Source organism: Sabethes cyaneus, chromosome 3 (assembly GCF_943734655.1).
Source record: "Sabethes cyaneus chromosome 3, idSabCyanKW18_F2, whole genome shotgun sequence".
NCBI classification, from domain to species: domain Eukaryota; kingdom Metazoa; phylum Arthropoda; class Insecta; order Diptera; family Culicidae; genus Sabethes; species Sabethes cyaneus.
Window position 1 is genome coordinate 172,639,891 of NC_071355.1, and position 15,344 is coordinate 172,655,234.

Here is a 15,344-nt window from a genome sequence, read left to right on the forward strand (position 1 = left end):
AGATTTCTATTAGTCGATGCCGTGTGTGTTTGTAAACACCGCTAGTGGAAAAATAAACGAGTTTACAAATAATCAAAATACTTTCGGGCATTGGCCAACTTTTTGCATAAAAATTTATTTTGCATAAAATAATTTTATTTTATAACAAAATAATAAAACTTATTAGTATAGTTGATCGAACGGGTCGTCTCTTGATAATCGATTCGCAAATACTCGATTTTCGCCTTATCTAATAGATGACTCGATTAATCGAGCGATTATCGGGCATTACTATTTTTTCATTATTTCATACTTCCCGTTACCCACTGAGGTGAGAGCTTTGAGAGCCAGCAGCCAAGCACTATCTTCTGTGTAGTGTATTTTCGCCGTCGTTCACTCATTAGTGTTTAGTCAGCCTTTGGTTGTCGGTGAAGTTGTACACGTTAGATGCACGCTTTTGATTGTAATATGGTTGATTTATACGCGTAACGATGTGTTTTGTATTGGTACACCTTTAAGTACGCTTTCAAAAGAAAGTTGATTAGTGTAACGTAATGGATCCTTGAATTCTTTGTAGAAAACGAAAAAAGTGCCGTGTTTTGCCCTTCGCAGTGGACCATTTCTTTCGGTATAAACGTCCCACGATTTTCACACTTATGGTTAAATTTCGTGCTGACTTGTGCAATACAATATGGTAAACAAATATATTCGATGTTTTGTTATCGTTAGCGCTTCAGTAACGCAATAATGTGCAGTTAAAGAAAAACATTCCGCCTGGCGGATTGGCCACGTATTAAAAAATTGTATTAAGTGAGTTCATTTGCTAGAGAGAAAAGGTATTGCATATTCGCTGGGCTTGTGCCTGAGATGTATTATTCAACTTAATAGTCGAAAATAATATCCGTGAACAGCTGTGTAAATCAACTCAGGTCCGCTGCAAACGTGCCATTTTGGTTCTAACGATTTGTTGACGAATTCATACTACAAATCTGGTGCAATTATGGCCGGACAATCTTCGAAACACGTGAGTGATCTTAAGGTTAGTCTACTATTCGAATTTTTGCTGGTATATTCTATGTGTTAGTATTGTCAATTGCAAGGAAAATTGTACCATCCAAAGTGCGATATCGCTCATAAAAGTGCTATTTTGCATTAAATCGTTTCAGTATCTTCGGCGCACTTATTGCTTGGAAGGTAACGAAAAAGTGCGCCGAAGATACCGAAACGATTTAATGCAAAATAGCACTTTTATGAGCGATATCGCACTTTGGATGGTACAATTTTCCTTGCAATTGACAATACCTTAATTAGAAAGTTAACACTCAATGTGGGAATTCATTACTTTTATTATCTTTTGTAAGATAGATTATGAATACTCTTTTGATTAATCGAAACGTTTGAATATTCAACATATTCCAAACTCAATAAATTGAACGATATAAATAGTCGCTATTACTTTTAATTATCGCATCAGTTTATACTGAATATAATGGTTTCTAGCTAGGCACAGATGAAATATTCAAAATTTTCGTCATTATTACACACACCGCATAGCCACTACGTCAATTTGCTGTCTAAACTTAGACTGCTTTATTGACCTAAAATAGGCAGTAAGACAAAAGCGAGCAGTTTACATACTCCGCCAGAAATAAAGGTAATCGAATCTTTTATTTAGCAGGAATACTTAATTCAATTGCGGAAGAACTTGCCTCCTGTCAACTTTGAACGTACTGTACTATAATTGAGACCAATCAACGCTGAATTACGTATCTGTGAGGTGGAAAGTTATTGGTATATTTGGAAATTCAGTGTGTTCTGCTGTTATCTTCTATTGTCTATTCACTTCTTTCCTAACTTTACCATTCAGAAATGATGAAAAATATCTCGACAACTCTGTTATAAACCGGAGGCATTATGTAACAAATGAGAGTTATGGTGATTATTTTCTATATTTTATTTAATTTTTTGATAAGACAGAAGTTTGAAAAGCGCGTTTGGGAAATCATTCATCTTTAAGTATGTTGTAGCTCTGAATCATTTGAATCATAACGTTTATACCGATTTTATTGTGATTTATCATTTGAGTAGTATTGTAATGGTCTCATTATTTATAAAACCATAACCAAATACGGCTACTGACACCGGTTACCCTTTATTCAATAATAGTTCGAGTTCCGGCTATGGTTAAAATGTGATTTGAAGCCGTTGTGAAGGTTGCTTAATTGAATTTTTTTCAAATACAGTGGGATTTCGAATTTGGCATGCCTCAATTTTGGCAAAAAAGTATCCGTTTTGTGCAACATAAAATATTTTACTTCAAAAAATATGCTTAAGTATCAGTCTGTTTCCGCATGCTTTAAATGACAAAAAATGATGCCCACTGTGTGTTCATGAAAAAAAGTTTGCAGTTATAGAATGTAACGAACAATAGTATTTTTATTGCCGTAGGACTACGTCTTACCGCAGGCTGGCGAAAACTTATTTGCACCGGGCGGATAGCTCTTTTGGGGACTTTTCAAACATAAAATGGTTGCAATCTTTGATTAATAATATTTAGTCAAATTCTAACGCATTTACATTCAATTTTTGCATACCACAAAAGGGTCTCGATTTTAGCACGATTTCGATTTTGGCAACATAGGCGACACGCATTTGTTGTCAAATTCGAAATCCTACTGTACCAGCATAATGAAAATAGCACAACTAAAGAAAGGAGTGTCCGTTGAAATACTTCCGCTATCATCATTCGCATGCGGATGACCGGAACGAACAGTTAGCTAATTGTCCACCACTGCCCGGCTCAGGAGCCAGGACACGCAAAACACGCGATATTCTTGTTTCTTTCATTGAAATCTGTTCCGTCCTAGCGATGTGCTGTTGGCTTTGTTTCGCAATCCGGTTACATTTCATTGAATATGTCAATTATGCTTACCCTTAAATTTTAACGACACCCGAATCGGGCGTCATGTCATCAAAAGAAAATCAATGGCTATAATGCTATAACGGCCTTTGTCTGTAGTAGGAAGCATCGATCGTATTGTATGTGACAGAGATTGTTATGTCTGTCTTGCTATGCGAGAAAAGTAAAATAGGGAAAACCTGTAACTAGGTCAGGAATCATAGCAGATTGGCCTTTTCACTGCTGCCTGCTCATCATCGTCATTGTTGGGCGCGTCGCTTGTCCTATGCGTGGCGTGTCATTTTTGTTATTACGGTGTTTTGTGTGTTTAGGTAAATGAGTAGAACGATCTAATTCTTATGGATCTGTTTATTGCATTATCTTCAACAAAGGCTTGGCGTGTGAAAAGGACAAAAGTGTACGTTATTTCATTACTATCTATTCTCGAATAGAACTTTCGATTTACCGGCCTTGCCCTTGAGACGTCGATGCAGGTAACATTGCCAGGAACCATATTGTACCCATCCATTTTGGGAAATAGACGCTGGAAACGTCACAAATTCTATTTGTGGGAACAGTCTTTTCGACTAGCATCATGGGCTGAGTCATTTATGAACGAAGCGGTGAATGGAAAAAATCATCCGACTGAAATTCCTCTGAGTAGATGAAGCGAGAACACGATTTTGGTTTCTACCGGGTTGAGTACTTACGTACTCGTTTCAAAACAACCATTACACATGGCAGTGTTTACTATTGAAGATGACGACGATAGCGACGACGACGACGACGGCAGCAATTCATAGGAATAAGTTAAGTTATGTGAGTCATATTGTATTTCACAAACCAGCGTAGTTTTATAGAGCAAACGGTGAGCGTGTTTATTAGAAACTCATCGAAAACGCAAGAACCAAGACGCATACCAAAAAGAGAATTGCAAACGAAATCATTCGGCAATGTGAGGCCAAGGTAGTTGACATTGAACAAGTTGAGCTTTTCCTCAAGTGTATACATAGAATACTCTACCTCGTGAATAGCTGATTGAACCACACACGAATGAGTGTAGAAATGAAACATGCAAACATAGATCAGAAGAGATGCAATTCCTGGTTTACGCACTAGTCGTAATTTTTACTATAGTACAGTCATGATGACTGCACTTAACTACTAGCTGTCGGATCGGTTCAATTATCAGGATTACCCAGAATGAAAATAGTTTCACACAATCTCTGTTATACAATTTACACACTCGGCAACAGTGCACGAATCAGCAATGCAAAATGCCGATCTAATCGGTTGACTAGTAGGAAGCAACTGTGATGGAACGTGATATGACTAATCAAAATTAGTCTAGGTGAATCAGCAGCCTTATTTGTCAGTATTTTTTCAAGATTCCTTCTACGCTGACGGTCGTAGCATGGGATAGAATCGACAATGCTAACCCTAATAATCAGCTTACCATTTTTGTCCTTAACGAAAGACCATAATTTCACATACTAAATAATTATTACGAATATGATTCGTCTCTGTTGCGAAAATTTATATACTCTGTGTGTGCTTTATAGCAGGGAAACTCAACCCATAAGAACCACCCGTAATATACAAGCTAGGAACCGACGATGAGAGAAACCACAGCAAACGGAACATTCTTATGTATCCATGTCCGCCCGTCTGGCAGAACAAAGAAATCAGAGATCTCCACTGCCGACGGTTACCTGTCGCCCGGACAGGTGCTCATCTACAGCCCGGATGTCGCCTCTGGGTCTGCCTTTTCTACGCTGTCCTTGCGGATTCCAGTCGAGTGCTTCTCTGTAAATCTCGTTCGCTCCTTTTCTCAATGTGTGTCCGATTCACTTCCATCTATGTTCACGAATTTCTGTTGCTATGTTGTGCAACTTATAAATCGCTAAGAAACAGTGGGTCGGACAAGACGCCATTGTGCAAAACCTTACGCGAGAACGCCTCGTACTGAGCCTCGATGAGATAGACTAGCTTATGTGGAACTCCTCTACGTCTAAGTGCGCCCCAGATGTTTTCGGGGTTGAGTCGGTCGAACGCCTTTTCGAAGTCGATGAACACCAGCAGTAGAAAATCCCGGAATTCGGGGATCTGCTTCAATATAATGCAGAGCGTTGTGATATGGTCTACACATGATTGGCCAGCACGGAATCCGGCTTGCTGCCGACGGAGAGTACCGTAGATCTACTCCTGGATCCGGTTGAGGATGACCTTGCAGAGTACTTTGAGAGTAATACAGAGCAGCGTGATGCCTCACCAGTTACCACATTCTGTTAGGTCTCCTTTTTTAAGAACTTCCAGTCCACCGGAAAAGTTGCGGTTTACCATATATTGCTGAAAAGCTGATGCATTATCTGGGCTGGCAAAGATGGGTCGCCTTTGAGTATCTCGGCTGAAATACAGTCTATCCCTGGCGCTCTATTGAATTTCACACTTTTGACGACTACTTCAATTTCATCTAGTGATGGCGCCTCAGAGTTGACGCGATCAATGCGACGAACTATGTATTGGCATCATACGCTGCTGGGTCTCTTGATCTCTGACATTTGAAACTCGGAAAAGTGTTTCAGAATGTTCAGTCCATCGCTTAAGCTGTTCTGTACGGTCAGGTAGTAGCTGACCAGCTCTGTCTTTTAGCGGCATCTTTGTATTCATTCTGGCACCACTAAAGCGGCGATAAGGCAAGCAACGTCTTTCTAAGACTTGACCCTTCTTTATCGATAGACTTCACGGCCGGCTGTTAGAGTACAGGACAGTTACGGGGCTAGTCCTTGTCCCGTCTAAAAACTAGTTTAATAGAGCTCTCTAGTTTGGCATATCCTTAACGGGCAGCTGTCTTTGCTGATCTGGTACGCGCTCGCTTAATACCGGCTTTCGCCTCTCTCTACTCGTCGATTTTCCTCCAAGTTTCATCCGATATCCACGCCCTCCGGCCGCTGCGCACTTTGCCGAGGGTTTCGTCACTGGTCGTGATGATGGCGTTCTTGCTCTTCGACGGTCCCAGCAGGTGGCAACTCCGAGGCTCGGAAACCAAGTTATGCGACAAAAGCCCTTTTCACCTCAGGATTCTCCAATCGGCAAACATAGTCACGGTACCCAACTTTCTCCTCCCGTCTTTGGACATGTGCGATACATAAACGTATCTCAGCGATAACAAGATGATGGTCGGATGCAATATCAGCGCTGCGTTTGGTGCGTACATCAAGAAAGCTCCTTCGCCGTTTTCGGCAGATGCAGATGTGGTCGGTTTGGTTTTCTGTTCGCCCACCTAACTTTTAGTGTTGGTCTATGAGGAAAGAACGATCCACCAATTACCATGTTATAATTACCACATAATACTGTAAACAGCTCCCGGTTTTCGCTCATCTCGCCTAGGCTATCTTCAAGGTCCGCGTTGTTTGAGCGAATCTTCGCGTTGAAGGCGCCCAAGTGCATTTGGATGTTCCCTTTCGGGATTTTCTTAACCACACTGTTCAGCTGGGTGTAGAAACTCATTTTCTCCAGCAGGTCGGTAGCATCAGAGCCGGCGTTACAACGCGCGAGACCCTGTGCAGATTAAGCAGCGAGACTTTCTTCGTATGCCACAAGGGCATTGGATTATGAAGTCACTTTGACAGTCCTAATGATCTTCTTTTGGGGCAGTCTCTGACTGCTCTACATAGTTTATGGACTGCTAAAACCCATTGAGCTATCCAAATACAACCCTATATTTGATTTCAACGTAGTGCTTTCTTAATAACATAATCTAGGCGGGCAACCCAATTAAGATTTCTTATCCATAATTATTTCGAGGAGTTTGACATCATCACTGAAGCTCAGCCTGACACCAACCACGTCGGCGGCCTAAGCAATAGTCTCATAACCAAGTTGAGATATCTTGTGAAGGAATGTGTCGGCCACCAATGTCCAAAAGCAAGCGCTTGAGAATCGTGACCGATCCCAATGATGCCATGATTTCTCTGCTCAAAAGGGTTGTATAACATTTCGCCGAAGACCATGTCGCGGAATACCATTTCGCGGAAAGTACCAAAACGCCGAAAACCCTTTCGTGGAAAGGACTATTCCGCGGAAAACCGTTTGGTGGAAAGAACCATTTCGTGGAAAACCATTTGGCGGAAAATATTGTTTCGCGGAAAACCATGTTAGTAGCAAACGTTTCCTAGATAATTCAGGGTGAGCCGGCCGCAGGCAACGGCGAGTGTTCGCCGGTGACCCGCCGTCGGAAGCGCCGGGCACTGCGGGGGGACAGCCCCCGCAGAGATCACATCTGTCTAGGTATATTCGTTTTCCTAGGTCTACTGACCTCTAGTTAGTTTTCCCTAGTCCTCGCATCGATTTACAATTTTGTTGAATACAAAGCGGCGGAGCCGCTTTTTGCGGTTTTCAAACTGAATAAGCGGTGGTTCTCCGTCAAATAGTACTTTCGGCGAAATTTTTCTCCGCAAAAATGTTTTCCGCGAAATGATACCGTGACCGCCCCTAATTCTGCGCATTTTTCTTTATATAAGTATTTTTTTAACATTGTGCATAACTATGAACATTGCGTTATATTTTTTATAAATGCCTGTTGAATATTACGCCATTATTCACAAATGCGACATTATATTTGAGAGCGAAGTAATTTAAAGTGAAACTGAAAGTATTTTATATGGCAGAAAACATCGTCGTTAGCACCAACGCTAAGATTGTCCTTCTACAAAATTAACAAATTTATGATCGAAATTCTTTGCAATGATCAAATTACCCAGCATAATTAGAAAGAATAATTAGTTTTAGTCATGTTTTAGACAAAAAGAGTGATTGCATGCATTGCTTTCCTTAGAAAAACGCGATGCAATAATGCGCAGATTTAGGCACAGATTTTTTATTCATGTTCCAAATTCTGCGCAGAAATGTATCCTACGAAGAAATCGCGAAAGAATACGCAACCTCACCCACATGGCTGAGGTATAGAGGCATGAAAATTCAAGTATAATCTTTAACTTGCATTGATTGGAATCCTGTGCGAACCTACCGAACCTGTGCGGGTCCGAACCTACGAGCGCCAATTCATGAAACCATGTCATCTATTTTTTTTTAATGTCCATCCTCATGGGCTGTCAGAGAGTGGGGAAGTGGTTTCAATATGTAAACACAATTTTTAGTATTAGTCTAAAGTGTAATGTTCAGTATGCAGCAAACCCGAATCAATTCACCATTCACGTTATCGAGAATAAAATATTTAAAACGATGCAATCAAATTGATAACAATATTCCTTTGCCGCCCGGACAACACAAGAAGCCCGGATCATGGATTTAATTATGGTAATGGCTAATGCCGGATTTTTTGGTGTACTTTCAGCTTATAAAGACATAAACAGCATGGCAGGAGTATTTATTTTCACTTTTTGGGTGCGCAGAATTAGGAACAAACATGCGCAGAATTAGGAACATGGACAAGAAAGTGCGCAGAATTAGGCACCGTGGATAAGTTTACAAAACGAAAAATATACTCAATTGTTGGTCGACTTATAATTCCTATATTTTTTACCAGATACTATAGACCGTAGCACTACACGTTGCTGCTATTCATGTTGTAAATTCAAATCTAGAATACTTAGAATAGCGGAAGAATCATAAAAATGTCTTAACTGCGCAGAATATGGTACGTTCACGGTACTTTCCGCGAAACAGTGATACAGTTGTACAGTGACTACACAGTGCAGTGCGGTTTCCGTAGATTTGCCGTTTTGGAATGCATTCTGAGAAAAAGGTACATAAAGTTTGAAAATCGTGGTGTTTCAGGAGCGGCGTTTTATTCCGTCGATGTTGTTCCACACCGCTTCACTTGTTGCTCCACTGGAATGCTTATGAGTATGATCGTTTTTCGGCCGCTTCCCGTAGTCGGATCAAAATTAGTATCAAAATAAGCAGAAAAGTCTGCAGAATCAAAATCCGAAATAAAAAAATAATGAAATTTTCAAAAGTTTTAGTTTATGTCCCCTTAAGCAATCGGCGTGCAAGCTGACCCGAGTTGTTTGGCACCTTACGTAAGGACTCATTCCAAAGCAGCGAGGCCTAATTTCACCGATGTTTCCTCAATACATTACACTCTGCATTTAAATAAACGAGAAAAGGAAACAATGGAAATCATACAAATATTTCTGATCAGTAAACTGTGTTGTATGCAGCTAGGGATTGTCCACTACAATTTTTTGACGTAGGACTACGTCTTTCAGGAAGGTAGCTGGTATAGGGTGTCATTCCAAAAAATCTTTCTCGAAAAGTGGTCAGGTTTTGAACGCTAATAGCTTAGTGGTTTCCCGAACGATTTTCAATATTCTTATACCAATCGATTGGAAAATCTTCTAAGAATTGGTCCAAATGAAGAAAAGTATGGATTCTTGATATTGAATTATTGAAAAATTCAAAATAAAGGACCTATGTTTTACCAGAATTCTCGCTTCGTGATTGGTTGGAAGATTCTTTACGATGATGATCTAAACCTATACCAATTTGATATCTATGCTTGGGAAGTAAGCCAAAACAAGTGACCAAGTTTCCTCATTTCAACAAGATTTTTTAACACCGCGGTTAAACCTAGACAATTTTGATGTCCTTGCTTGGGAAGTACGCCAGAAAGAGTGACAAAGCCCCCTCGTGCCAACAGATTTCTTACGAACGCGGTTAAATCTATTCCAATTTGATGTCTGTGTTCGGGAAGTGTGCCAGAAAAAATGACATAAGTTCGTTGTGCCAACAGATCGCAAATTCTTTACTGCAAGACGATTAAACCTAGGCGAATTTGATATCTGTGTTGAAAAAATGTGCTACAGCTGTAGTGTTCGGTTATAATATGACTCTGTATGAATACGCATGCTGGTCATTTCATTAGAAATGTAGTGAAAAGATGTGCTGTTGATAAAATAGAATTGAATTGGTAAAATCCCTTCAACGTGGGAAACCATCCCAAGCAACAATGTGAGTTTTATTGTACTCTTATGGCGGTCTTCATGACCAATTTTGGTCTTAAATTCCATCATAAGAGTGTAATAAAACCCAAATTGTTACTTGGGATGGGTAATAAAAACAATCTTTAATTTCTGTAAGACAGCAGGAAAGCAATAGTTTGTGTTCTTGATTTTGATAAACTGTTTCCAAATGCACATAGAAATAACTGAAATCGTGTTGAATCGTATTGAGGATTGAATGTATGCAATGTTACTACTTTGATAAATGTTACATACAACGCATGTAGCATGTATATATGTTACATATAGCATGTATACATGAAGAAACGAATGATTACAAGTATGGATACATGCTACTATCACTACAAAGAGACTTACGTAGTCCTGCGTCACCTATATAAGCGGTCGTGTCTTGTACACAACCCCTCTGATTTTTTAACATTTTTCTCTGGACATCACCAAGCGCGAGGCCACCCAAAGCGCGAGGCTCTGTTTATGCTTAAATTTGTCAACATAATGGGCCCAACTGCAACACGCGGGAAAATTTAGCTGACGGCCTTATACATAGGGAGTCAGCATAGATGGTTCAGTATAGTTTATCTTGCCAGTTTATAAAGATTAGCGTACACAAAGTCCTGCCAGAGGAGAAAGATTGCATATCATGTTTCCAAACGTAGAACGCTTTAGTCAGCAATACTGTTGTACCGATCTGATCGCTCGCGTGTCTATCCGTAAACTGCCGATTCTCTGCTCGGCTGTCAAGCGCTCTTTCTCTCTCTCGATAACCATCACATAAGAGGTACACCAGATACATCGCTCCTAATCCAATGTATTCTATCAGACGGTGCAAGGTGTGTTACATCTCTAGCAGGTGACTCCAGTACATCCCTCCCCAAATTAAGAACTGTATTCAGTCTTCGATAACATATTATTCGACACTATAAACTTACAGACCCTTCCCTATAGTATTGCTATAACACAAAGAAAATAACTATTGACACAGTTCAATGTCTTTACATTTTCCCAGAGCGTTCCGCCGTCTTCGGGGTGATTCAGGTTTTCTGCAGAAACTCCTTAAACGTGAGCGGATTCCGCCTCCAAATCTGTCCCCTTTCGATCCTTGGTTATGTTGGTGCTGCGGGGCCAGTTGTAATTCGCCAGTTGCCTTAGAGTCGAACGTCTGTACCACGTACCATGTTCGGCACAAACCTCTTGGCGTGCATTCCGTTCCATCATACTCCCTCCTAGTTTTCATTGAGTAGGCAGCAATCTCACTCCCTGCACACTGGCAACTTCCAACTTTTCCTCTTGAAAGCTTAATTTTGTTGGTCTCAGCTTTAAGCTTCGCATTAATACCGTATCGCCAACACGAAAGTCACCATCTTTAGCATGTCTTGCACCTGCGTGTAACTTTCTTCGCTCCTTGCCTAAAGTAGAAATGGGCGAACGACCCGCGAGCCGTTCAAGTGAACCGAACTGTCAATCCGGTGAACCATGAGCCGCTCATTTGGATCGGTTCGCAACAGTGAACGAACGCCTCAGAGCCGCTCACACAAGAGCCGTTTTGCCCAATGCGCCACCTCCACTGCCCCTTCATGAAACATTCAGTGTACAGCACGGACTGTACTGTAAGAATCAGAACTTTATGAGCTCCTTGGTGCGCAAGTGCTTTCATTACCATTGAGCATATAGAGTACTTCATTGGTTTGACCATGGTATATCGGGATGTATAGCAAAGCACAATTAACATCGAGTAGTTATTAGGTAAACCTTCGATGAAATCCTTTGTCAGATCCTACCGCGACAGTGCTTAAAATTGTCGCGTTACAGGGTATGGCGGATCAGTCTTTGACATCATTGCACTTTTTTTTTTTAGATTTTTAGTACCTTCTCGATTGAGTCGTCTAATTGGAAAACCACGATCTCGACTCTTAATGTGTTTCATAACAGTTGCCTCTTGGTTACAAATGCGCTGTAGCTGCGACTTCCAGTTGCGGAGATGATTCGATGGTCTGCTAGGACTACCTGTCCGTATTAAAAAAGTTGCTCTTTAATCACCATCATCCTGAATCGGGCTGGAACTTTAGTTCAATCACATGACGACAACGCTTCACGAATCGCCTTCAAGTTAGCATCCCTTTCACTAGCATTGTCCAGGTCTGATCGACCAATTCCACACCACACGGTCGCATATAAGGTGCTATCCAAAATCCAACTAATGACACCTGCTCCCTGTCTCACCTTGCCCTTCAGACCTTCAGAACAGAGTGTCGAAAAACGTCAGCGACACCTTGCCTTACGGTGCACAGCGTGCCTCAAAAGGAAAATTCTGAAAATGCAGCATTCACCCTTCTAATTGACTGAAGGATCCTGATCGCAGTCGCTCGAACAAGTGGACAAGAGATTCACAGTCTGTGAAGGATTAATCTGATTTCTTACAGGTAGATTTATAAATTTCTCCCTAGTCCAAATAATACGGACACTCCTCGGTTTGCGGACAATATTTTCGTTTTGTGGATAGAAGAGAGTACCGCCTCACGCGCAGCTCATGGATCAACGCAAAACCGGAGCCCCCGATCGCTTCCCTGAATAGACAGCAGTGGTAGAGAAACCCAACTGGACGTATCTTCGACCATATCCACAAACTCTTGAGCAAACAAGTTTTGTATCGGCCATTCTATGTCTACGAGACGGACGGTTCAATGTATATCCCTAATCAAACCCTTGATTCTTTTGGAAATGTAGCCGGCGCATCCGGTCCAGGACTTGAAATCGCGCAGAATCCATAATCAATTCCAAAGACGAATACAGCAGTCTACGATTTGTCCGAGAGCACAAGCCCAAACTGCGTGTTCCCCTCCTGGTACAGCCTGAATTCGTTAATTGGATCACTCTCTCCGACGCCCACAATATAATTCTTTTCCGGATGTCAGGCTCGGTCCTTTTAGAGGTTCTTTAACGCTTGGACAACAAATCCTGAAGTAATTGGATTTAACGTTCACGTTCACGCTCGATCCGGTGACCGCTTGTATGCGTCGCACGGAGCTTATTGTTATACTTGTCGGACACGTATAAACCCCACTCTGAACAAGTATACCCTTTATTTAAAACTTTTTCAAAAGTCTTTTCTTCGACTGGTTATTTTGTTTAGGAGCTTGGGAGACAACCTGCAACGATTCTGAACTGATCTACCTCAGGATCATTCTAGTCAACAAACTTGCTCCGCTTTTGACAAACCGCTTACGAGGTTGTCAAAATCGTCAAACAGTTTATACTTGTCCAAGTATTCTTCACTTCGCTTGCCTGTTTTAGGGGTATAACTGTTATCAACTGAAAGGATTATTAAAGCGTACTCGTCCGCTCAGTGGCTTCCGCTTTCATCTTTACTCGACAACCTAGTAGTGAAACCACTTCTCATAATGATTTTGCAAATCAATACGTCCGGCAATCAACAAGGGGCTCTATCATCCCCCTTTTCTGCAATCTTATTCAATACCAAACATTCTAAAACATAACTCCACTTAAGCCATCAACCGGGTGCCACGACCTGATGCGAAAGGTCCAACGACTGACGTTTCTAAAACGTGCGACATGCGCGTGCAATCTACACATCACCCATGTGTTCCCCACATGTCGTTCTAATCACATTAGCCATCCACACGATAGCTTATCTGTATGTGTTCCCTACACATATAGTGTGTGCTACCCACACATCAACTGTGCTACTCCAATGTCTACATTGGCGTGAGCCAACCCTACGCTCATCCGTATGTGCTAACTACATACTTGCATCCGTATGTGCTACCCACATACTTGCATTCGGTATGTGCTGCCCACATACACGCACCGGTATGTGCTACCCACATACTTGCCTCCGTATGTGCTACCCACATACTTGCCTCTGTATGTGCTACCCACACACTCGCATCGGTATTTGCTACCCACATACTTGCATCCGTATGTGCTGCCCACATACATGCACCGCTATGTGCTACCCATATACATAATGCGTTTTATCCACACATTCAGTTCTTGTGCCATATACTTTCATGAAATAGGTATCTGTTGACGTCATATATCTTGCCCATATATAACATCACTCACAAATCAGACACTCCATAGGATTGTCGCACATCTGTTTATTTGTTTTTTTGAGACATCCAACAAATCCATTAACCAAACTCGACACGAAAACAATCCAAGTGCACTCCATCCCCACCAGCAAAGCATGCTACAATTAAAAAGTCTGAACAACCGCAATTGCTCTACATAATAAAAACATGTAAATCAACATCAGCTTCAACATTAAAAGGCAATACTACAAGTGCCTCTCCTAATGCTCCCCGCCCGCACGGAGGAACTACAGCTCATGACCGAAGTTGAAATCAAACATGAAGTGCGTCTCGTAGCACACCTACATAATCAAACTAAACTACTCAACTAAAGAAAAGCTCGCACTGACCCGTACTAAACAAATCTAAATTCACTTGCCTGGCTTATCCAGCAAGTAGCGCTCTGCCCTTGCTTTCATCGGCCATCTTTTTCTTCGGCGATACTAAATTTTTATCCGTGCTAAATTGTGTAATATATCGCGTACATCACGTACGACTCACTTATTCCTTTCCGGCTAGTTTACCGGGAAGAATTCTTCATATTGCATCCATTGAATTTTTTTAACTTATTTCCACTATTTTTATCCACTGAACTTACCCATTTTTATTCTCGTCGCCATTTGTACCGATCTGATCGCTCGCGTGTCTATCCGTAAACTGCCGATTCTCTGCTCGGCTGTCAAGCGCTCTTTCTCTCTCTCGATAACCATCACATAAGAGGTACACCAGATACATCGCTCCTAATCCAATGTATTCTATCAGACGGTGCAAGGTGTGTTACATCTCTAGCAGGTGACTCCAGTACAACTGTGTAGTCAGAAATTTAGTACCACGGAAAAATGAAAAGTTTAGATCGTTTATATTTCATTCGTTCTTAAGTGAATTAATTTATGTCGCAACTATTTCAGCAATAATTAAATGTTTTTGTTATCAAGATTTAAAATTCACTCGATTGCTTTGGTCATTTATCTTTTCTGGTTTAGTAAAGAAAATTATTAAAATTTATACATACTACAATATACTTTAAATTTAAAGTTTATTGTGTTTATGAGCCAATTCTTGTCGCAAGTTTATTTGATTTTTCTTGTCTTAACTATTCCGTACAATCGTGGATTTGATTCAATAATAGATTCAATAATGGATACACACATACTTATTTTGTTTGTTTGATCTATTTAAAAGTTTTCTCTGCTATGGCTTCTAGCAAAATAACCCGCCAGCTCAGCAGAACTCAGCTGTTGGTTGTTTACTCGCAAATATTTACGGTTGAAGCTAGCATATGTTCGAATCATCCGTCATCGTTAGTTGGCGCGAATAATAATTTTTCGTTCCAAATCCTTTTTCTTTCGTGTTTTTGAAAAGTTATGAAGGCTTAAAAATAAAATAAAA

At 40.9% G+C, this 15,344-nt stretch overlaps 1 protein-coding gene across 3 annotated transcripts in view; it reads left to right on the top strand.

Annotated features, from left to right (window-relative positions):
* The first annotated feature begins 370 nt into the window (after nt 1-370).
* The window catches only part of LOC128744590 (phosphatidylcholine:ceramide cholinephosphotransferase 1-like), a 50,890-nt gene continuing 35,916 nt past the window's right edge, over nt 371-15,344 (top strand). Inside the window, exon 1 of one of the 3 annotated variants that reach the window (XM_053841717.1) lies at nt 371-1,003. In XM_053841717.1, the coding sequence (XP_053697692.1) occupies nt 980-1,003 (24 nt within the window). In that variant the 5' untranslated portion in view covers nt 371-979. Of the gene's footprint in view, nt 1,019-15,344 lie in introns of all 3 variants that reach the window. The other 2 variants (XM_053841718.1, XM_053841716.1) reach the window with 2 other exon arrangements.